Consider the following 24,812-nt stretch of genomic DNA (forward strand, 5'->3'; position numbering starts at 1 on the left):
AAATTTATTAGGATGATTATTTGACTGAAGGGAAGAATAAAGCAATAAAGTGCTGCACTTCATTCTTTTATTTCTTTGCAAATATTTCATGGTTAAAGCTGAAGGAAAAAAGATGTTTGTTAATTTATTGCTCCAAGTTTAATTATCATATGAAATATAGAAAGCTGCTTTATTCTGAGTCAGAGCACTGGGCCATCTGAGTATTGTCTACACACCAGGGTTTCAGACAGCACAGCAGCCTTTCCAAGCCCCAACTTTAGGTGCCATGAAATGAGCCTGGGGCTCCCTGCAGGCAAACGTATGATCTGACACCAGGGCCAGTTCAACAGATTGTGCCACCCGAGCAGTTCCCAGTGCCACCACACTCCTCTTTCTGTTGCTGTTTTGCCTGCTACATGCTTACTTTTTTCCCTTTAGGTGCTTTCTTCATTGCAATAGACTTTCCACCTATCTGCCTTTCAATCTAGGAAGCACCAAACAACTTCAAACACACACACACATGCACACAAAGTTTAAAAAGCATTTTTAGTCACCGTGGCAAATGGCCATGCAGGCAGAGGCACATTGCCCAGAAAGCCTCATCTGAGGAAGGACCTCAGGAGTGAGGCAGGAAGGAGGTGGAGTGAGCAATGGAGAGCCTTGCTAGTTGAGTGGATGGTCAGTACCAGCAATAGGGTCAGGGTCAGGCTGGGCAGATAATAAGGCAAGCAAATGAGGGGTAGGAGAGGAGTTGCTAATCCATTGCTTCCCTGTGCCTGCTGCCCAAGCCAATGGTCTCAGCTTGTGTCATGAAAGCATGTCTGCCACTGAACTATGGCTTTTCCTATATCTTTCTCCTTCCCACCTGCTTCTCATGGAAAGTATGGTAATTTAATTGAGCTGATGGCGTGTGCTCTTTTCACATATGAACAAATTCCTAAAGGAGGCCAAGGCCATGAAGGCATCCCTTAGAGCAGAGGTGGTGAGGAACGTCAGGCCTGTGAACTGAATGCAGCACTCTCTAGCTTGACCTTGGGACTCTTCCCAAGATCTGTCCCTCCCCAGGCCGCATCCATCAGCCTTTGTCAGCCTAGAGCGTGTATGTGAAATGTGTTTATGCTTGTTGCTTGATTGGGTGGAGTAATGAGGTGTAAAAAGCTCTGACTTTTGCATGAGCGGAATGTAGCCTACGACACAAAAGTAAGATTCACATCTGTTGTTCAAATCTGCATGATGGAGTGAGCTCCTGTTGCTCTGTCCCAGCTTCTGCCAACCTAGCAGTTTGAAAGCATGCCAGTGCAAGTAGATAAATAGGTACCGCTGGGGCAGGAACGTACTATCTGTGGACAAACGCTGGCTCCCTCAGCCTGGAAAGTGTGATGAGTGCCACATCCCATAGTTGCCTTTGATTGGACTTAGCTGTCCAGAGGTCCTTTACCTTTTATGTCCATTCACCCACCACTGACATGCAGCCCCTGTAAGTTTGACCAAGACTGTGATGGGTTTCAGTCAACAGACAAAAAAGAGTTCTCCAGCCGAATCCCCAAGCTTCTATTTCTGCAGTATTTGTATGTTTAACTAGGAGTTGCAATGCTTTCCAGAAAATCTCATTTATGTTGGAATAAGGTAATGGGGTGTTACATGATGGCTACATATAGACTACATAACATTTGCCACTCATTGTGAGGGCTAGCCATGTGCTTTTGAAGTCTATGGCAGAATTACCAAAGTGTATGTGTGTGAATTAGACATTAATTCAGTAATACAGAGAATGTTTAATTTCCTGAAACTATGCTATTATTGACCTCTTTAGAAATGATTTCTTGTGGTGTTCTCCTGCTCCAATATCAAAATAAACAAAGCAAAACAACATAATCTAAACACCAGCACCTGGAATGAACTGGTGACTACTAGTAAAGAGAGGGGTGTTTTTTTTTGGGGGGGGGGTATCAGGCAATCATATGCTTGTTTGCTCATATGTTAAAAGTAAAGGGACCCCGACCGTTAAGTCCAGTCGCAGATGACTCTGGGGTTGCGGCGCTCATCTCACTTTACTGGCCGAGGGAGCCGGCATACAGCTTTTGGGTCATGTGGACAGCATGACTAAGCTGCTTCTGGAGAACCAGAGCAGCACATGGAAATGCTGTTTACCTTCCCGCTGGAGTGGTACCTATTTATCTACTTGCACTTGACATGCTAACTGCTAGGTTAGCAGGAGCAGGGACCGAGCAACGGGAGCTCACCTCATTGCGGGAATTCAAACTGCTGACCTTCTGATCGGCAAGTCCTAGGCTCTGTGGTTAGGTCCACTTAATTCAGTAATTCAGGATTTACTTTCAAGTAATTGTACATACTATTTTTTACATAAACAAACCAAGAAACAACCAAGACTGCACAACTGAAGCCCTAATTCAGTCAGAAAAATGTGATGCAAAGAAAGTACACTGTAAACCTACTCTCACCGTTTCAGGTTACATGAAATATCAAACTAACATTTTTAATTTTAAGACTATGGTAGCTTGAAGATAGAGCTACAAGAATGTCATCCTTATCCATTCTTATCCATTGTCGCTATATGCAAATAGAGAGCTATATCTTAGACTTCTGGAGGAAGAGATCTCCACATTGGGCAAGCAGTTAATGAAAAATCCACCTTGTGTATTTAGGCTGCACATGTTTGGTATTTTGAAAAGGTCACCACCAAGAGACCAACACTGAGACACTGAGGATATATACTGGGCATTAATTTTATAGGTATGTAAAGCTCATGTTCAAATGGGTGATGCACGCATTCCTGAATTGTTTTTTAGAATTATGTTTCAAGTAGCTGGCCTCACAGAATACCCTTACCATACTGAACCCACCTCCCACATCTGAAACAAAAAGCAGTGTGGACATTTGATGTGGGTTCTCTTAGAGTGTGATAAAATTGGAGACGTCCTCAACTGGATGCACATTGAAGGAGTTTCGAAATTAGCTGCTTGAAATACAACATGGGGGAAAAAAACAAAGAAAAAAATCAAGCGGATGTGCATGCAGAACATGCATGCCTGGACCACAGGCCAATATATATCAAGCTTGATAGATGAAGTACAGAAAAGAAAAAGGCCCATATGATGGTTGATTTTCCTTTTTAATCCCTAGCAATAGGGTGTCATATACTCTTCTTATGTATGCACAGGCAGGTTGTTTGTTTGTTTTTTAAAAAAAGATTATATTTTCTTCACAACATGACAATATGTGTTTTCATCTCACTGCCTATATTTTCATGCTGTGTGTCCATGTTCATAAATATGGGCTAAATACAATGTACAATGGGCTCCTTGTTATGAGATAGCTTGAAAATCCGTACATACTTGGTAATTAGCCAAGACACACTAAAGTGTCAAATGTGGGTGTCTAGTGTAAATATAAGTGAGGTCCAATTCAGAGAGAAAGCAAAGCTGCATTTCTATGATGCATTCTTAGGTGTAGGTCCTACTGAACTTAGTGCCTGCGTATCTTCCTTCAGTTCCATGGAAATCAATGGGGAGATAGCCAGTGACTAATTCTCTGGATGGGACGCGGGTGGCGCTGTGGGTAAAACCTCAGTGCCTAGGACTTGCCGATCGTATGGTTGGTGGTTCAAATCCCTGCGGCGGGGTGAGCTCCCATCTTTCGGTCCCAGCTCCTGCCCACCTAGCAGTTCGAAAGCACCCTTAAGTGCAAGTAGATAAATAGGTACCGCTTTATAGCGGGAAGGTAAACGGCGTTTCCGTGTGCTGCGCTGGTGCTGGCTCGCCAGAGCAGCTTCGTCACGCTGGCCATGTGACCTGGAAGTGTCTCCGGACAGCGCTGGCCCCTGGCCTCTTAAGTGAGATGGGCGCACAACCCTAGAGTCGGACACGACTGGCTCGTACGGGCAGGGGTACCTTTACCTTTACTAACACTCTGGATGGGGAAATGGAATTTTCAGTGAGAAAGTTTGGGTTCCCACTTTCTTGTGTCTTAAAAGGGAAGTGCCATTTTTTAAAACAAAACAAAACAAAAAACCTTCATAATTTATGAGGTACTCGTGTTTGTTTTTCATGGCTATCTGTGCCCAATCAACTCAATCTGAAACTCACAGTTTTAGATGGTGTACCAGATGAATCTGATTCCCACATTGCAGTCTCTATCAAATGGCAAACAAACTTCCTGAAGGGGCAATCTATATGACTTTCTTGCTCTCTCACACAAATGCATTTCAATATTGTCACACATCAGTATCAAATTCATTTCAGGGGCATCCCGCCATCTCCGCCCATAATAAACTGTTAAGGGATGTCATGCTCACATGATAAGCCACCACAAGAAAAGCAAAGACCAGCATGGCAGAATAGTTTTGCAGTATAGCATACAAGAACGCTACTCTGTGGACCATGTTCCCAAACGTTAGGACTTCCTGCTTGCAGTTTACTACTATTAGCGTTGCCATTTAGGATTTCCAGTACCATGGAGAGCTCCCACCGGTCTTGAAAGTGAGGGCTGTTGAGCAATATCCTTCGACTGCATTACATCTGTTGTACCTTGCTTCTAGAAACATATATCCATTCATAAAATCTGACGCTGAATACCACAGCTAGGTAGTAAGGGAAAGGAGGGGGGAGGAAAAAGGGGTGATATATCTATGGGAAAGCGTGCGTGAGCCCAGAGAAAGGACCAGTATTTAATAGGGTATTACTGTGTCTTATTGGCCACCTGATGTTATTATTCTGCTGGGCAGTGACAGATGCATCCTTGAACAGGCAATGACATTGAAAGCCTGTTTGGCAGGAGAGGGGACTTTTATTCAAAGTGATATTAAAGAATCGCTTTCCTGCATCATTTGGCAAAGGCAAGTAAATTGTTCATTCAGAAACAGGACTGGCATGCGCGTAGGCACACACACTCACACTCACACTCACTCTTATGCACGCACACGCTGAACTGTCCAAACGTGGCGGGATGATAATAATAATAATAACAACAACCTATCCCCTTTAAAGCTCCGCTTCGCCTTGTCATCCCAAGAAAGATCACTTTAGACAAATATGTCGCCTCCCAATTATCAGTTGCCTCAAGGTGTGCCGAGAAACCCGGCTTGGGCGGCTTCTTTTTCTACGTGCTTCCTTCCTTCAGTTAGCAACATATCCCATCTCTGGCTATATATATAAGATCACTCTGTTCAGCCTTCCTAATAATATACAGGCGATGGGTATGCACAGGAACGAGAGGGAGAGGCATCTTTTAACGATCCCCACTTCCCCTTCATTCATATGTATGAACCGACTGAATATTTGATCAAAAGATTGAATAACAAGAAAGGCAGATCGGAGAGGGTGGGTGAATTTTTTATTTTTTATTTTTAAAAAAAACTTTGAAAAAAATTATTTATTTAATAAACCGCACCGGCTTTCAAAATAGACTGCTTGGTCAATTGCATCTTGTCCGGAGCTTGCAAAGCGTCGCTCTCCCACCCCCTCCCTCCGGTCCTAAAAATATCCCCCCTCCCTCCTCCCTCCAACCACCCCCACCCCCAATAATAATAATAATCGCGCTGCAGATTGTAGAAAGGATTTGAGTGTGCAGCCAGAGAGAAAGGGATTAGAGAGCGAGAGAGAGAGCAAGAGCGAGAGAGCTGGAAGTTAAACTGTGCTGCATATTTTAAAAAAAAAAAAAATGGGCGGATTGGTCTCTAGCTGAGAGCTTGGTACCACCTTCCTTTCTAAAATAAAATCTGCCTGGCATGAAGTCACAGCCTATTTCACATCCGGTTTACCCCGGGACGTACTACTACTGTCTTGGTAAAGAGCAACGCTTTTTGTTGTAGAGCTGCGATCTGGATCCCCGGGAAAGGGAATTTGGGTGTTGGAAATCGGAGAGCAAAGCGGCGGCGGCAGCGGCAGCAGCAACAGCGGCGGCGGCGGCGGCAGAGTCCATGATGGCTGAGAGCGCCTAAATGAGTGAGCGGAGCAGCCGGTTCTTCGCGGCTCCCAGGCGCCCTCTCCCCTGCCAGCAGCAGCAGCCGCGGCATCTTGGGCGACTCTCCCAGGCGATTCTCCCGGACTTTGCCAGCACCTCAGTGGGGTCTCCAGGTAACGGTGCCTTTCTTCCCTTTTGCCTGAGCATCTGCTGAGCAGCTCCGTTAGCTGCCCCCACCCTCCCCACCCGCCTGCTTTTCCCGGGAAGAGCATTCCGTGGATGGAGGGGACTGGCTGCGCTGGCTGCTCTCCTAAGCAGGTACCTGGTGGGCACGATTCGCGGATCTCTCTCTCTCTCCCCCTCGTCTCCCCCCACCCACCCCACCCCCACCCCCTACCCAGGTTGAAATTCCGCAGCGATCGATGGGCAATTGATAAGCGGGTTTGTGGAGAGGGGAGAAGGAGAGGCGATGGAGATGGGGGTGGGGGGAGAGAGAGATCATTGGGAAGCGATCTGCTAGCAAAACAGCAACAAGAATGGCTTGCATTTTGCAGGTGGTGGGGAGGGTGGGGAGGAGGGTGGCTTTCTCCCGGAGAGAGGGAGGAAGGATATAAAGTTGCTATACCGGCAAGGGGGGGGGGAAAGCCCCCACAACAATCCCCACACACCACAAGTCTCCATCACAGGCATTAGAGAAGCAGGCAAGACCGCGGAGCCGAGGTCTTCCGGAAAATGCCTCTCGGTATTATTGGATGTGGGTTTTAACGGATGTGCCTAACATGGAAGACCGGGTGTGGGGGTATCTTCCCCCCCCCCCATGCTTTTGCTCTTTCATTTTGAACTATTAAAAGAGAAAAAAATAATGGTGGTGGGAAGGGGAGGGGGAGAAAGAGGAGAGAAATGAGGAGTGAATGGGAGGAAGAGAAGGCATTTTTCTCTTTTGGCACTTGGGGTGTGTGTGTCCCCTTTCCACAGGCTGCATCCACAGGCAATTATTTCTAATGATTCGGTGACTTTTTTTATCGATGCCTTTATTTATTTATTGCGGGGGGGGGGGGTCGGAGGGCAAGGGAAGCGAACTGACACCGGCTGGCATTTGCAAGATTGCTCGGGCTGAGGAAGAGTGCAAAAGTTATTGCTGAAAGGGAGACGATGCTCTGGGTGGATTTCATTCGTTTTGTTTCACCTGGAGACTGGAGATGCCACCCTCGTTTTTGCAGGGGGAGCAGCGCGATTCTCTAAGCATCCTCCTGCCGTGAGGGTCTCTCTCTGTTACTGCCTTGCCACGACTGTCCATTTGGAGAGGGCCCCCCCATCTATTGCACCCTTCCTCGCCGTTTAGCTTTCAGCTTTCCTCACGCGCCAAACACAGCTCTTCTGTTACGCTGCCTCTCCTCTCCATGCCGTCTTGTGTTGATAGGGTCGTGTTGCCTGAAATTCGGCTCCTTGGTTCCATTGCTTTCCAATAGTCTAGTCAGTCCAAGTGCAGGAGAGGAGAGGAAAAAAATCTTGGGTAAGAACAATGCAAGTGAAGTGTATTCCAGCACTAGACACAGACTAAGAGGAAGGCAGCAACAGTATTTGCCTAAACAGACCAGGCTGCTTCCAGAAATATAATCTATAGTTTGAGACTGGGGTGGATGGGGGAACAGAAGAAGTGGGGCAGACTCTCTCTTTGCACATTAATTGAAACTGGGTTGGGCTTAGTCGCGAGGTGGGGGGGTGAATGGAGACTTTTGTAACATGGGTGTCCTAACAACAACAACAACAACAACAACGGAGAGAGAGAGCGATTTTGGAGAAGACAACGTGCATGCAGTCATCAGCACATGATTTGATTATGGTGCATGTCCTTTAGATTGATGGAAGCATCAATGTGCATGGCCAGCAATGCAATCCTGGGGAAAAAGACATTATCCTGCTGCTAAAATTGCTTGGTAGCAAAGAAGGCAGGCATGGAGATCCCTCCAGAAGAAAGTTCTCACCACAGGACCTCCTGTGAATCTCCATGACCTCAGGGGACACCCTTTCCCTCAGCACTGAATGAGACAGTCAAGGGACACTTTATCACTCATTAAAACTAAAATAATATTTAAATTCTTTCTGGTTATTTTATGTTGCCAGCAGAAGGAATCACAGATAAAGCACTCAAAAGTAGTAGAACTTAATGAGAATACTTTTTTTTTTTTTTTTTTTTTGGAGTGCCAGAGCACTTTAAGCACCAGGTAGATCAGATGGAACTAAATGAAGAACCCAGCCTCTGGAGTGTCTAGAAATTATTAGATGTACTATGGATGGGGCCATTTTCTTTTTCTCTAAATGGTGCACCATTGTGATATCACTGCTTGACTTCAAGGCGAACCATCCAAAGTTCTTCTAGACCTGTTGTGTCTTCAAGCAGTTTTCCCAAGTAAGAAATGTTGACTTGTGTTTTTATTTTGTTTTCAGCTGAACATCTGTAATCTACCATGAAGAGGATGCATCTTCTTTGTGACCGCCTTTGGGCCTGGGTTCTCCTTATGAGCACACTAACTGGACAAAGGTGGGGAAAGAGTTTATTTTTTAAAAAATAATTCATTAATATAAGTATGGAACTCTTTTTCTATTGGTTGCATCAAAAGAATAAGAAAGAAGCAGCACATGTACTAGGCTACTACTAATTGTATGTGGGGGAAGTTAATCCTGCTCAAATCCCAGCTAAGTCAAAATACGAGAAGATTGAAAGAAAACTACAGTTTGTTTGCATAACATCTTTTAATGCAATTGCTCTTCAAAAAAGAGTTCAGCAAGACTACTTTACCCACCCTAAGGTTAGATTAATGATTTAAATGCAGCTAAAATTAGATAGGCCTTTGCACAGATAATTTTTGCAACAATTTATTCTGCGCAGAGGGGAAACCACAGCTTTGCTTTAGCAATTTATACAGAGATTTCTTCATTGTCTGTTTTCACTGAAATTAGCAGGACTGCAGACTCTAGGACTGGACCTTACTTGTTAAGTAGTTGCTCTATAATACTGAGTTTGAGCCCATCTTCACTTTCTGGAAGTGAGTTCCATTGAACTCAATAGGATTAACTTCTGAGTAGAGGTTCATAGGTTTGTGCTGCTAAAATACATTGGGTTTAAAAAATGTGAACAATTGTGCCTAAATATTGTAGTTGTGGATTTGAAATTTTGGGTATGGTTTGACACCATGCATGAGAAGGATGCAATCTAATTGCATTATTAGACAGGGGAAATTGGTCACTAACATCAATAGAATGTGAAATACACTTCAAACATACTGAATGGGGGATGGGGAGAATTCTTAGACTTTGAAATGTACATATAAGAATCACCTCTATCAATAATGCATATACTGAATATATCATTGGAAATACGTTTTCATTCTGAATAACGAATTATAGGTACAGAATTGTTCCCCATAACTCCCTTCCCTTTATTCAGCAGCATTATATAAATCATTCCCAGGTAACGGTGTAAATGTGTGTTTGTGTAATGAGTTGGGGCAGAGGATTTTTGAATTTAGCTTCAGCATTTATTCTAAAAGAACAGGACAATAAAATAAATATAGAAGCAAAAGATGTGTACAGCTCTATTTCACACAGCTGATGAGTGATGAAGGAACAAAAACACTGGTTTCCTAAAGGAAAGGGGAACAGGAGAACTTTGACCCATGGATATCTTCCTCTGTTTTGCCATTTTCTCTTTATCATGTGCTGATGTGTATGTTTCACTGGAATTGTGGATTTGGAATTGGGAATCAAGATGCATTTGCCTGCTTTTGAAAAATTTTATGAGGTGTCACTATTATAATGACCTGTAGATGGAGTCAGTGCACAGTGTTTTATTATACAGTTGTTTAGTATGGAACCACAAACACAGTCACTGACATTTTCCTTCAAGATGTTCAAAATACACTGAACACCCCCCCCCCTTAATTTCATAGATAAAATCCTTGCACAGGTTTGTCTTATGGCTGTTTAGAGATCAATAACACAAAGAGGGCCAGCCAAATGGAAGGCAGGGTCACAAATTTGTAATCCAACAGTTGTGTTTATAAATGGCATTGCCAATGCTTGTGAGAGATTGGGCTTTTAAAAAGAAAAAGAAAAAGAAAAAGAAAAAGAAAAAGAAAAAGGAGGAGGACTGGTGGATTGTGTCAAAGAGAAATGGTAGGAAACACTGCAAATTTCACATTTCTAATGTTTCGTTTTATGATGGTGGAGAAAGGGGCTTGTGTTTGCATTATATAGAGGCCTATTCAGAAGGAGACATCTGCTCAACGGAGTGTTTATCTGAAAAAAATAGCAAGACTTCTAAGTTGATGTCTTTAAAAGCATCACGTTCAGGAAATAGGTATTATCAATTGTATCTTCACAATGTTGCCAGTAGTATGCCACTTTGATCTTTATCTCTCATAAACATATGTATGCATTTATCAGTACATTTTCAATGATGAGCAAATTCTAGAATATAATTGAGCATACTAAGGCAGCAGTTCTATGCCCAATTTCCTGGGAGGGTGGTCCACTGAACTCAACAGGACCCGCTTCTGAACGGACATATATAGGGCTGTGTAGTAAAGCACACCAACTGGATTGCCCATTGAAATTAATGTTGCTTAAACCAATCACTGTTCACATAAACCCCATTGGTTTCAATGGGACATAACAAGGCCTATACATTTCGGATTTCGCCCATTGCTCTTACCCACCTTCATTCTGATATAGGCATTGAAGAACAGCTTGGTTCCTAAGAGTCGTGTCCATCTGGTCTTTCTTCAGAGAATTGTGTTGGCATTTAGATTAATGGCACGTGACCAGGAGAAACACACTGAAGATCCTGCTGATTATGGAAAATGTAGTACAATAATTAGGCATCAGGACGCTTCTTGCTTCCACTTCCAAGGAAAAAATGGGCCACTGCATTTCTGCAGGAGTTTGACCACATTGTACTTGAAAGGCTTTGGTACGTCTGAAAACCACATGGCAAACACGTGTCAGGAAGTCTTTACCAGATACAGCTCTTGGGGACATGTTGATATTGTGTCTCCAAAAGTGCAAATGACCTTCAGGTGCTACAGAAAAGATGCAATTAGCGTATGAAGGCGATGCAGAGACCTGTCTTATCTGGAATGTGGCAGGTGGCCCTTAACAAACTATATAGGGTAGTACACTCTTGTTCCTTACGAGTAGCAAAAAAAGAAAAGAAAAGAACCCCCCCCCCCCGATGTTTAAAAATAATAACAGGGAATTTAATAAAAATCCATCAGTTTGCAAAGGTGTACTTAGGATAGGAATTATATTACACCTCTAGTGAGCTGATTATGTACTTTGTGGTTTTATATTCTGATTTTATCCTATGAACTGCCCCGAGACCTTCGGGTATAGGGCAGTATATTCTAACAACAGCAGCAGCAGCAGCAGCAGCAACAGCAACATTTCTCATACAGAATCAAATTAATTGTAATTAAACACACTCTGTGTTTGCTTATGTGCATTTTTAACCGGTAGTTTGAAGGAACACTGTTTCAATTTGAAATCTTTTATTGGGGGCGGGAGGGGGCGACATTTGAAAGAGCTATAGCTGAATTTTTCTGCTCATAAAAAGGTACTACAAACTAGCTCTTTTCCATATTTCTGCTTGTTAGTTGTACAAAAATCTCATATTCACATTTAGGAAGAGTAACACCAGCTTAATATTGCATATCGCCCATCTCAATGACAGTTTATGGGAAAAGATGATCAGTATAATTGTACCTTATAAAACATTTATCCCCTTTGTTAACATTCATGAAGAGGTACGGTTCCGAGGACTTTTTGGAGCAAAGATTTTTGTTCATTACCTCACATCAGATACCCAAAAAAGGCTGATTCAGTAATAATGTATGTGACAAAGTGATCAAGAGGAAAGTAGCTTGGGGTTCAAGGGCTAAGTCCTGCTGAGTTTACACTGGCAAATGGCCCACTTTGCAAATAGGATCTTTCCCAGTTAAAGGGCAGAAGAAGGACTCCAAGATTTGGCTCTTAGACAACCATGATAGATGATTAGGAGAAAACAGTATGGCTTGTACTTGAAAGTGCAGAAAGGGGAGCACTTTCTTAATGACAAGAACTTCAGGTGTTTGAAGAGGACAGAACTTAGCTCATGGCCGTGGCAAATCCATGGAAACCAACTGCTACCAGCATTTATATATATCAAAACTGCATTCTGGTAAAAAGGGAGCTGTACTACCATGCTAACACATTAGCTTTCCAGTTGATATTCGTAGCTAATTTCAGCAGCTGGCTCTAAAGACCTGCTGCATGAACCATAAAGCCATATCCCTGCAATTGCCAGGATGCCTGAACAGCCCTGCTGTCAGGTATATTGGGTGCAGATGTTTATTTATCATTTGGGCAGGAGGTATGAAATCTAGGAGAGAGAAGGGGAAACGTCCCTGCTATATCAAAATGTAATTTCCTGTTTGCTAAGCAACGATTTAGGTATGCCTCCAGGTTTATTTTCCTAAAATAAAAGCAAAGACGTCAATAAAATTTAGGTGTAAATGGGTTTTCATTTTAGTAAAGAAAAATTAGAAATGACTACACCTTTTATGATGGTGCCAACCAGTTTACAGGGATGCAAACAAGGCTGTGCTACATGGAGATATCATTGGCCACAATTCGAAACATACTTTGTTGAAACCACTGCCACGTATTTCTAAGGGAAAATGTTTAGCAACGGGTTGTTGATTATTAGTTCCCAGTGCAATCCATACCAAGTCTACTAAGAAGGAAGCACCATTGAGTACAATGGTGCTGAATCCCAGATTAGTGGGGTTAGGATTGCAGTTTACTTCTGTTAGCATATTTAGATGATTTATGTACTTTTTTTAAGGTAAGCTTTCATAAACTGATTTTTTGAGGGAGGGGATTTAAGGAAAACACACTATTTTACACTCATAAATCTGTAGACTGGAAAGTAGAAATAATGCATAAAACAGCATAAAAAAATAAAGGATCAAAATCTATATACTGATACCAATTGGAGTCTCCCTGTACTTTTATATACTGAAGCATACAGTATATAGCCAAAGCTGCCTCTGCACCACCACCATTGCACAAAAGAGAAGTATTGGCAAACTTTGAGCAACCGTGAGGTTCCGCAGGTACTAAATTTTTGCAGGACCCCCCCCCCCCCAGCCAGGAACTAAAGGTTGAGTTACTGCATGAGAGAGAGAGAGGAATAGACAGTTGAGCGAGTGAGCAAGGGAATATGCCTATATCTGTATCTTCCTGGTTCAAACTGAGAAGTTATTTTAAAATGTCTCCAGGGATGGAAGAGAGAGCTTTAATGTCATAGACATTAAAGAGAAATTAAAGAATGTAATATAACAGGATCAGGCACAAATGTGTGAGCTTCCCCTCCCCCCATGCTCAGTGGTGGTGAGTTGGTGAGTTACTATTGCAGGGCAGAGGGAAGAGGGAAACTGTCGCAGTGGGAGGTCAATGAATGGATCAAAGGGTCTGAAATCTTGAACAGAAGCACCCCACATCACAACATTTTGTTGTAGGGCCTCTTTTGTCTAATTTATTATCCATTTCTAGGCATCCTGTGCATTGCTCTAAGCTGCCCAATGACTATGCATTCTTTAAAAAGAAAGCATGCAGGAGAAAGTATCCTATAATGCTACTGCAATCTGGCATGATGGAAGAGATTTTGCATCTATAAATCAGTATAAGCAAGATTAAGCAGATTTCAGAATTATGATTTTGTAGGTTTGTTGGTGGATTAATGGTTTATAATGTTAACAGCAGTGTTTTCCTCCCTAGCTATGGACAGTCAACTTCCTTACAAGATGAAATTAAGGACAACACAACAATATTCACTCGAATTCTGGACCGCTTGCTTGATGGTTACGATAACCGCCTGAGACCCGGATTGGGAGGTGTGTGTTACCTTGATTGACTTTACGAACAATATTGCCTAAAATGATTGTTCCTTTTGCTCTTTGAAAATGTAATCATATTACCTTATATGTTTGTAAACTGATAAAATTAACGAAGAGGTATTGAAAACTGATCCATCCAACAACATTCCCTTGCTAAATCCTCTCTTGTTGTCATATAAACACTTCTTAATATGCAGCCAAATTCCATGATCCAAAAGATGAAAAAAGTCTGTTCCCCTCCCCGCTCCCGGATCCTCTCATAACATTGATTAAAGTCACAAATCTAGGCACATTTACTTAAGAGCAAATCCCATTGAATATAATGGGATTCACTTCCATTGGGTTGGGCAGTAAATATCTGAATCAAAGTAAATGAAAGTCTCATCTTCCATGACTGATGCTGTATTAAATCTTTAAAGACCAAATCATTCCCATTAAATCAGATTTATACTTTGCTCCCAGATTGAACACAGTTAGATTGAAGGTAGCAGTGGTGATCATATTTGTTAGTAAGTAATTCCCACTAATGACAATGGGGCATACTATCATATAAATGTGTCTTGTGATTGAGAAGCTAACCCTGTTGGCAGAAGTGGGCCATACTGATTTAAGGACTGCCTGATCAGTTCTAACAGTTGACTTCAGAGCCAAAATCAGCCTTTTTACACAGCCCTGAAAATGTGAAATATGAACAGTGACATAATTACGAAAATAATCACATCACAATTTAAAAAAATAATAATGGCAAAAAAGAGCATCTTTAAACCTAACGTCGACTGTATTTCTTGTATTATTAACATATAATGCTGCTCTAGGATTTTTTAGAATGTATTCAAAAATATTTTCTTTTTAAGAGTTCTCTGATGCTGCAGTCTACCACAATTTATGTGGGAGACTGTCCCAATTTCTACATCTGATTGTAGTTCCTCACTTTACAGCAAATACTGCTCTCAGCATCCAGGAGCACTCTTTTCAGGTGTGGGTGGGTGTGAACAGGGGGCTACAACAGGAAGGGGCAGCTTAAGATGTGCTGGTGATATGTCTAGGCACTCAAGATATAGTACGCTCAATGTTGTTCCTAATGGTTTTTTATTTGATGCATCAACTTGTATCTAATATTTGTCAAATAACTTTCAAAATCTTATGAACTTCCAAGGACATGACCATTAAGATAATTACCGGGATCCAAAGAACACATGTGTGTAGATGTGTCAGAGAACTGAGCAGAGCTTTGACTTCTATTTCTCCTTCAGGAGTTCTTGCTGTCATAGAGACAATGGCTTGGATCCATAACCAAAAATGAAAACCCACTCATAGGACTCTACCTCTGGAGGAAGGATGGGAGACAATTTTTGCTGACTCCTCTTTCCTCCTGAAGACTCCATCCCATGCCCTCTGAGAAGCTGCTCTGGAGGGTTAGACCCTCTCTAGAACAGTATGGGAAGCAGGGGGGGGGGGTTTGCAGAAGGAATCAGCAAAACTTCACTCACCCTTGTTTCATCCAGCGGGAGACTCTGCTGAGTCTCAGCCCCTTTGTACGGAAATGGAAGGAAGGAACCCTTGTATTCATGCAAAGGATGTCTGGATTCAGCCCGGCATGTTTGCTTGAATCAGATGGTACATTGTCTCTTCAGCAGCTGGAATTGCTGCAGCAAAAACAGAAAGCTAAAAGAAAAAAGAAAAATCAGCTGTATGTATAGTTCTCTCATCTGTGCACATATCATTTCTTTTGATCCCAAACCATCTACTAAGCATAAAATGATGAAAAAATGTTCAGCTATCAGGTATGTACGTTTCATAGAAAATGAAATGTTTTTCCACTTGTCATATTTAATTTCAACAACCCTCAAAGAAGCGTTCATTTGCCACACAGAAAACACAAACATGTGCAATCTATCATCTAACCAGTTATTCAGTGCCTCCCCCACTCCCCACCCTGGTTATCTGTTATCTGTTACTTTTATCAGATTCCCCTGTAGATGCTGAATAAAGTCTTTATTATAATGGCATTGAATTTAGCAATGATTGTCTTTAAACTTTGGCTTTGTTGAGTATATATTGTTCATAGATTATGAAGAACTGAAGAAAATAATGGATTGTTCTGCACTGAGGACGTTGAATTTAATTTTGGAAGCTATCTATAAAAAAAACAAATGAGGAATCATTCTGCTTGCTTCCTGTGCTGCTATTTCCTCTACTTTCATGTAAACTCAAGGATTAGCCCAGAAATAAATATTTCTTGATCCTTGATTAATACAATAGTAGGTTTTAGTCAACCGTAATGGTTCTCGCCGAACATACTATACAAGTAAAGCTGGATGGATCTCATTTAAGAATAATACATGAATTAGTGGTAATGCCTTTTCTGATTAGGCGAAGGGATAATTTGATGCAATTTAAATCAATTATTAAAAATGATTCAGGGGTATTCAAGCTGCTGTGAGTGGGGATTAAAGGGAGGCTTGGGAATGCCATCCATAACCTGTGAATTGGACGGAAGCAGGATGAATCCAGGTAGATTATCTATGCAGTGCCAGTCGCTAGTTGCAGCATACTTAGTCCAAGGCTATCTCCTTTATTCTGAAATATTTTCTGCATTAAAGTGCCTTTTTCTTTCTGACCACCTCTTCCCCCCCGCACCAAGACATAAGGTTTAACTCCTGCATATAGCCATGAGACCAAGAGAAAAAGAACTAATTAAATTTTGAAAATTGATTTCATTCATGATCACGTATAATCACGACAAGCCGTAGCACAGATCAGCGGCCCCATTTTCAACATATGCATTGGCATAGCCAACAACAGTGATAGTTTGCAGTAGTGTGTTAACATGGCACTTAAATATGTCCCCAGTGTGAACTCGTTTCTTTTCTCATAGAGAAAGTTCTGGGATTTGTCAATAAAACATTTGAATCAAGCCATCAAGCATGTAACTTTGAGAAACAGCACATTTTACTGGTGTCTGTCTAATAAAACTGTTGCTACCAATTCAAAGGAACAGCTTCCCAAAAAGTATTATCTATAAAACCCAGGAACTCTGTGTTATGGAAGACATTTTCAGGGCCTGTGTGTACATTGTGACCACATCACTGGCTATACTATAGCCATTGGGTTGGTGGCCATTAACAGCTAAAAAACCGTTGCAGTGCAACTGGTGAGAGTCAAATGTGCCTTGTAGGATATCTGAGAAAGGTGCAATCTTTAAAACAGCATTATTTATGTGGATAAAGATAAAATCATGCCTTTAACCACATTTTCAACATGATATGGAGCCTGGAGATGTCTAAGGCCACAATCCAAGCTCATTTCAGACAAGACCCAAGACAGTTTGGGTCTGCCCCCAAACTGATGTGTTTGGGTGGGGGGTGGGAGAGGAGCTGGATCCCCCAGATCTAAAGTTTGCAGAGTTCTCTGATACCCCTATCGTTTAGGTTTCTCAAAATCAGGTAGCTGAAGGTGCTGCATCCTTTGGCAGGAAGACACACACGATGAACAAACATTCTTATCCCGTCTTTTGGCAGCATGGCTTCTGAAGATTGCAGTATAAATATATTCTGTTCCCGTTTTCCTTGGCCAGCATGAGATGGAGATGGATTAGTCAAGGCTCTATAGAGTTTCAAATGTATAGCTCTGTATATGTGTGGGGGGTTTTTTTGGAAGACAATTCCTATTACATGTGCAATGATACACTCAGTGGAGTTTTGACCCTTGATCCAATTCAAATTCTATTTTCACACGGAACTGAATTTGTATCCTCTTGTTCAAGTAGAATCCATCAGTTTGGATAGCTAGGTCCAATAATTATCTCTTAGGCAACCAAGCCCCCCCCCCACCTTTTAAGTAAACAGCATGTATTTGTAGATTAGAATGAACACCTTCCATCTTTGAGTTATTATTTATCCTTAAACAAGTGCTCCAAAATAAAAAAACTTAAATAGCTCAGGTAAAGACTGAGGAGATAGGATGAAGATTAGATTCTTTGGCAAGACCAACTCACCACTTGCAACACCTTTATTTTTAAACAGAGATAATGGCACTTATTGACATTTAGATTAGTGGCATAAGTAATAGTATATCACTTGTATCGATTGATTGTCCATCAATTAAAGAAGTTATCCTGAGATGTTTAGCAGAACACAGACCTATGTCAACTAGTATGCTAATGGGTAAAAGTGATAGCATTATTGCATTTCACCTTCCAACATACAGATGCCTTCAAAGTGCCAGAGAGACATCCAACCATAATGTCCTGAAGCTATATATTTGTATGAGTGCGTCTTTCAGCTATGATGTTTGCAAAATCCCTGCAGTAAATAAAGCATCATATTTTATGCCGCAGTGCTACTAATAGTTAATTCACCTTACTCAAAGTAAGCCAGTGCTACAAGTCTTAACATCTGGTTGGAGCCTTGATCACTGGAAAGCCTCACACAAATAAATCCAACAGGCTTTAAGAATTGTTAAGCTCATGAATTTCGATGGGTGGCTATTAATCTTTAGTCACACAAGAAACTATGAATCTTCCACTGTATCCAGTGACATTAGTATAATAATGTCGAAGCAGCCAGACTAGCTTGTTCCCACCTGATCATGTTTTATTCTTCCTTTTTACGTTTCATACGGGACATATATTGGCTTCATATATTAGATCAACTGCAACGGTTTGGTTGTTGATTCTATGTAGTTGGTCATTATTTTAAAATAATATGTTCTAGTTGTTTTCTACATCCCAAAGGAGACTGTGATGTCTTCCCCTACCCTTATGAATTGAGAGTGATGGCCCATTTGTTGACTCCAACATCCTGCCCTCAAATCACTGTGATTGGAGCGCACTGGGGAAAAAACTTGCTGTGATTAAAACCTAGACCTGTCCATCCTAAAAAAAAAAGGCCCCCACCTTTGCATTTCTCCTTTGCACCCCCTTCCCTTTCAAGCTTTGGGCATTTCCCTAGTCAGCTTGGTTTTGCTTCTCAGAAAAGGGTGGCAGCAGTCATGCTTTAACTTTATGGAGAAATTAATGCAACAGAGCTGCTTGCAAGGTTGTACAGCCCCCTATTAGCCTTTAACACATGCTTGTTAATAGAGTGATTCAACTGGGGAGGGGGGATAATGTGAATGACTATCCTAAATCACCCCGATTTACCTCATTATTCAGGGTACACATAGAGCTGAGGCACAATCCTACTCTGTTTACAAACTTGTGAGCTGAAAACGGGCAAATGCTCCAGTTATACTTCTGCTAACACACACACACACACACACACACACACACACACACACAGAGACAGACAGACTTCTGAGTATTTTGAAAAAGTAGGCCTTTTATGTTAGAATTTCTGTTAGCTCCTTTCTTTATGGCTTACATTGAGTGCTGAAGACCTTAGCCCACAACCTCTTCTTAGTTCCCTTGCCCCCCAATGCATTTTTGAGGATGAAATGAAAACAGAACAGAATTGCACTCCCTCTGTCCTTTTCATAAAGGTCATCCATAAGGACGCCTGAGGCGGCTTTGAGTCCAGGTTGGCACCAGGTTTTGTAGACCAAAGGAACACAATTCCATCTAGATGGTGGGTGTAAACGCTCAAACTAATAATGGTAAAAGAAGAGATGGTTATCTTTCATTGTGAAGTAATACCCCAAGTCTGTGAGTCACTTGCTCTAAAGTGTCCTATGTAAGAATGAGTCATTATTTTTGGAGCATGTAACAAAGCACAGCTGAATCATCTAATTGCAAAAGTGGTAAACAAGCACATGCATGTCTTTTTAAAAAACACGAATCTACAAAAGGGCAGTTCCCTTCTCAGCGTGCAGAAATTATCATCATCATCATCATTATTAAAAAACCCCCCACAGAATCTACTCAGAGAAAGCTAGTTATTCAGGTAGAGTTTAACAAAAAAAAAATATATGTCACGTAACATGACTGATGACATAAATGATGCAATTTGGGACGAGAGGACTCTGGGTAAGGTCAGAACACGACATGTTGTAATTGCTTAGGGCTGTCTGCATAGTCATAGCTGCTGAAAAGCACTGAGCACCAGCACTCATTCATCTTTTACCTAGGCCAGTTTAGCCAAAGTGGTGGCCTCTAAATGTTGTGGATATCAGCTACCATCAGCCCGAACCAATATATGGCCAATGCCAAAGAATGGTCTAAGTTGTTATCCAACACCTGGAGGGCACCATGTTGGTTTATCCTGACACTGATCATCATTAAGAATCACTTTGGGAAGTCAGGCACTCTGAGCACACATATTAAAATATAGGAATTTAAGCTAATTTAATTGCATTGAATTCAATAGGACCTGCCAGTTAAACCTATGAGATGCAATGCTAAGAGGTGTATAAAGTTTGAGAACTAAACAGATTGATAAAAATAAACCCAGGCAGCCTGTTTCACAGGAAAATATACATCTATCACAATCCTAGGAATGCCTGCTCAGAAGTCCCATTGAGCTCAGTGGGATTTACTCCCAGGAAATGTATATAGGGCTGGAGCGTTCAGGAACCAAGGCATTAAGCATTAAGTTAAGCATTAAGAGGAATCCTCTCCTCTCCAGTCTGCTCCTTTCACCCTTCTCCGTTCTCCATTTCAGTTCATCCCAACCCAACACAGATTTTCCTGGAAAATAGGTTTTCAGGGTTTGCACTGAACCTATTTGTGTGTAACATATACTGTAGCTAGGTCCCTTAGTCGACCTAAGGAAAAACATTAAATCTAATTTGCTCTTTTAGATGAGAACACAGCCTTCAGTTCCCAAGCAGTTTGCTCCACCAAGAAATGAAGACTCATTTTTCAAGATGAATATTTCTTTGGGGAGCAAGAGTAACCTTACAACTTCAGTGCTTTGAGGTTAATTCTCACTATGACCCTCTTTAGGATTAAGCTCCAACCCAATTAGGCGTCAAGAAAATCCGTACCTTTCTCTAAGGCAATTAATATTCTCTTGGAAGCAGGTTTGACTAGGCCACATCCATTTTGCTGGAGGACTAATTAGGAACACTCACTGTCTAACTGACTCTTCAATATCATTTGTATGGTTGTCAGTCCTAAGAGCAGTCAAAAAATAGCCCTCAAAAGTCACTGTGTGACAAAGCAACCACAGCTGGAATACTACAATATTATTTTTTACTTCCCAGGAAGTTGATATTGAGCAGAATGTCCAGAGTGAGAAATCAACTCTTTATTGTAAAAGCTACACTTGTAAGTTAGGGGAAGGCATGTCCATCAGTCCTATATCTCTCAGTTACTCCTAGGTGTGCACCCTATGAGGCAACAGAGAGGCCCCACCCCCGACTGCAGTTTATGTATCTCCCCTATTTGAGCTGTGCGCAATACCTTCTGCTCCTCCAGCTTCAATTCTCTTCTAGCCCTGGGCAAAAGTGGAGCTGAAGAGGTGGGGGCAGGAGGAGGAGGAGGAGGTGTGAAAACCCTTGGCTTTACACCAGCCTGACCTATCTGTCTCCTCCCCCCAGTACCTGTTCCTTACTCTCCAATCCTGCAGCTTCTCCTGCCTGTGACTCTTATCTCCTGGCTCCTGGTTACAGGTTCCCCCAGTTCACTGGTCCCTTATTCCAAGTCAATCTCCAACCCCGCTTCTCCTGGTGACCATATATCAGTATCCAGCCACCACTCCTCGGTGTCCAGCCAGTCCCTGACATGTGCTCATTGCTCCTCATTCTTCTTCTCAATTCAGATCAAAACTATTTGTTGTTTTTTTGCGGGGAGGGGGAGCGGGATGCATCAATTACAGTATTTCAAAAGAAACAACAGGATAGATATGGACTGTGGCTAACACCAAATCTGTGGCGGGAGTGCACTGAATGCAGAGTAAACGGCAGTGTTGAACTCACCTCGAGTCTCACTGGAGGTGGAAGCACAGACCTACCTAAACCAGCCTGTAACAGTGCACATGTGTTCACCCATGGATTTATAAAAGGAATGTGTCTGTGGTGGCCACTTAGGTGTCACAAAAAGGACATATATTTGAATAAAATGTGCATATGCTAATTTATAGTACATGCACATTTCAGAGTAATTACAGTAATTTAAATTTATTTCTTTATTTTAAAGGCTCATAGACTGCAAAAATAAATGAAGTGCCTAGGCAGTGAATAGAACACATCCATAAAACAAAATAGAATAGTACTTGTCTGGATAGTGGTGCACAATGACAAAAGGATCTGTATGCATCAGAAAAGGCCCATATAAACAGAAAGTACTTCATCAGGCAATCGAAGCAAAAACATTGATGGTGCTTGCGTATTATAAATGGGGAAAGAGTTCCACAACCTAGGTGTCTCAGCATAGAACACCTCAACATAGAAATAATAATAATAATAATAATAATAATAATAATAATAATAATAATAATTTATTATTTATACCCCGCCCATCTGGCTGGGCCTCCCCAGCCACTCTGGGCGGCTTCCATAGAAAGCAAAAATACAGTAAAATATCACACGTTAAAAACTTCCCTGAACAGAAATACAATCTATCATCTCTCTGTAGCCGGGAAGGCCAGTCAGGTGCCTGATCAGTCTGCTGGGGATGAAAATAATTTGTAAGCAACAGCATACTGATGGTTTTGTGGATCTGGGCCAAAATGACTAAGTTAATGTTATGGGCCAATTTTGAATACAGTATGTCAGAATTCAGGGCCGGTCAGAGGTATGTGCCTATCTCTCCAGGCACCGGCTGAATTCTTTTGACCTCCCTCCGGCGACTCCCGGTAGGATAAACACACGAGGTCCGTTCCGGCGATTTTCCTCGTGCTGTGAGAAAAACACACCAACTGCTCCTCTTCTCCCTGCTCCCTGCATATCCCCAGGGAGGGGAATCAGACTCAGACAGAAATGTATCTACATGTTTTATTCCTGTCTTCAGCAGTCAAACAGTAAAAGAGAAAACATGTCTGCTCTGTTCAACAAACAGAGAGAAACACCAAACTCCACCCATGTACATCCTGTACAGGTCATATGACACACACACTGAGCTAACATCCGGTGCTCAGTACAGAATGGACTGCCCCTTTGTTTCCATGGCAACAGTCACATACATCCTGTCTGGCTTTGCAGCCACAAGCAGCTGACTGGGCTGCTATAGCCTTTGCTTGCTGCTGCATTGCTGCTTTAGAATAACATACTCCCCCTAAAGTATCAATGCGTGCTGCGAGCAAAGCGTCATCCAGAGAAGAAAACAAACAGTTGTTATACTTATAACACTCCCCTGTTGTTTCAGTTCCACCCTTGGAACTACCCGCCACTGGTTTTACCAATGTACCTCTCTGGTTGTGTGACTTCCAAGGAATGAGTGCATCTGCATTACCTTGGTTAGCAACTCTCTGTTGTGCCTTTGTCTCTGACTCAGACACAGCTTCAATTTGACCTTGGTCGTTTACAACAGCAACACATGCAATAGCTAGGTTAGCAAACTCTTTTGAATACCTCTTGGGTGGTACACCCTTCGTTGCTCTCTCAGACCTACGTAAGAGGTGCTGCTCTTCTTTGCTTTCTGGTTCAGCCTCTGAACTCTCTGAAGAACCAGTACTAAGCTTAATCAGTGGTTCATCCTCCTCTTCTGAGGGTCTAGTCATTGTGTGAGATTTCTTCTCAATGACTGTGACAACTGAGCTGTCTGAGCTATCGCTGTCATCATCAGTACTACTGAATTCAATAAGATCAAACTCATCATCATCAGAATCATCATCATCACCTGTGGGAAATGTGTGAACAATCACTCTCTCCTGTTCAGGAGCACTCTCTAGAAATTTTGTGAGAATCACTTTTCCAGATTCAGACAAAATTACTCTGTAGAGACCCTTTTCATAACCCACAAAAATGCCTCTGGCATTCTTTACTCCACCCGGAGCTTCTGTCCTCACATGAGACCCAAAAACCTTGAAATGGGCAACAGAAGGTTTTCTGTGGAACAGTTTCTCAAAAGGAGAACATCCCACGTCTTTTGAAACCTTTCTCAACCACGTGTAACAATATGACATTAGCGACTCAGCCCAGTACTCATGTGGCAGATGTGAACTAAGCAATTGCGCTTCCATTCCCTTTTGCAATTCTTTGTTCACCCTAACACAGACACATCTCTTCCAAGCTTCTTCGGAAGCTGCAATTTTGAGTCTTATCCCTTTCTTCTTCAGGAACCTCTGGAAATCCTGTAAGAGAAAAATTGGCTTCTCATCTGTGCAAAGACAATCTATGTCAGCATCATGCATATTTTTAACCTTGTCACAAAACTCTTTAAACCTTTCTAAGGCTTCTTTCGGTCTCTCCAAAAGATAAATCCAGACAAAACCTGTAAAAGAATCAACACATATTAGGTAATACTTTGCATTGCCTCTAGATGGTGCTAAAGGACCAATCACATCAGCATACACCCGCTGAAATGCCTTGTCAACCCTCGAGGTGACCTGCTTGGTGTTCTTTTCAGCTACACCTGCAAAAGAAATCATGTTAGAATCACAAGAATTACATTCCATGTAATCACTTTGATCAAAAGTCAACAAATACAGTCCATCTTTCTCTTCGGCAGAAAGATACAGCTCTCCATCTTTGTAGATCTCGCAGTGTTGATCATCATAGGACAGTTTTAGTCCCTTCTTGGCAATCTGCGAAACGCTGAGCAGATTGTACCTCAACTCTGGAACCAAATAAACATCGTTTATAGTCAAGTTCAGACTTTTAAGATACACAGTCCCAATTCCGGTGGCTTCCAGCTCTTGACCGTTGGCTTGTTGTACAACGAAGCTTTGCTTCTTAAACGACGAAAACAAATCCCTGCGATGGGTCATGTGAACCGTCGCTCCCGTGTCTAAAACGAAGGAATTCCCCACTTGTGGTGTGGCTTTTAGGGACATCAAAGCCTTTGCAGGCAAAGACCCTGTCCGACGTTAGATCTTGCGCTGGGAGAGACCCCAGCTGACTGGCAACCGTTTTGTAAGTCCGATTCAGGCTGTT

General features: G+C 42.0%; 1 protein-coding gene across 5 annotated transcripts in view; it reads left to right on the forward strand.

The window, feature by feature from the left end:
* Nucleotides 1-5,223: 5,223 nt before the first annotated feature.
* The window catches only part of GABRA1 (gamma-aminobutyric acid type A receptor subunit alpha1), a 41,734-nt gene continuing 22,145 nt past the window's right edge, over nucleotides 5,224-24,812 (forward strand). Inside the window, exons 1-4 of one of the 5 annotated variants that reach the window (XM_079964855.1) lie at nucleotides 5,224-5,318; nucleotides 5,810-6,074; nucleotides 8,350-8,443; nucleotides 13,720-13,835. In XM_079964855.1, the coding sequence (XP_079820981.1) occupies nucleotides 8,370-8,443; nucleotides 13,720-13,835 (190 nt within the window). In that variant the 5' untranslated portion in view covers nucleotides 5,224-5,318; nucleotides 5,810-6,074; nucleotides 8,350-8,369. Of the gene's footprint in view, nucleotides 5,319-5,570; nucleotides 6,075-6,529; nucleotides 6,644-6,810; nucleotides 6,890-7,027; nucleotides 7,415-8,349; nucleotides 8,444-13,719; nucleotides 13,836-24,812 lie in introns of those variants that run through there. The other 4 variants (XM_079964856.1, XM_079964857.1, XM_079964859.1 and 1 more) reach the window with 4 other exon arrangements.

This window comes from Podarcis cretensis (assembly GCF_951804945.1).
Source record: "Podarcis cretensis genome assembly, chromosome: 2".
NCBI lineage: Eukaryota > Metazoa > Chordata > Lepidosauria > Squamata > Lacertidae > Podarcis > Podarcis cretensis.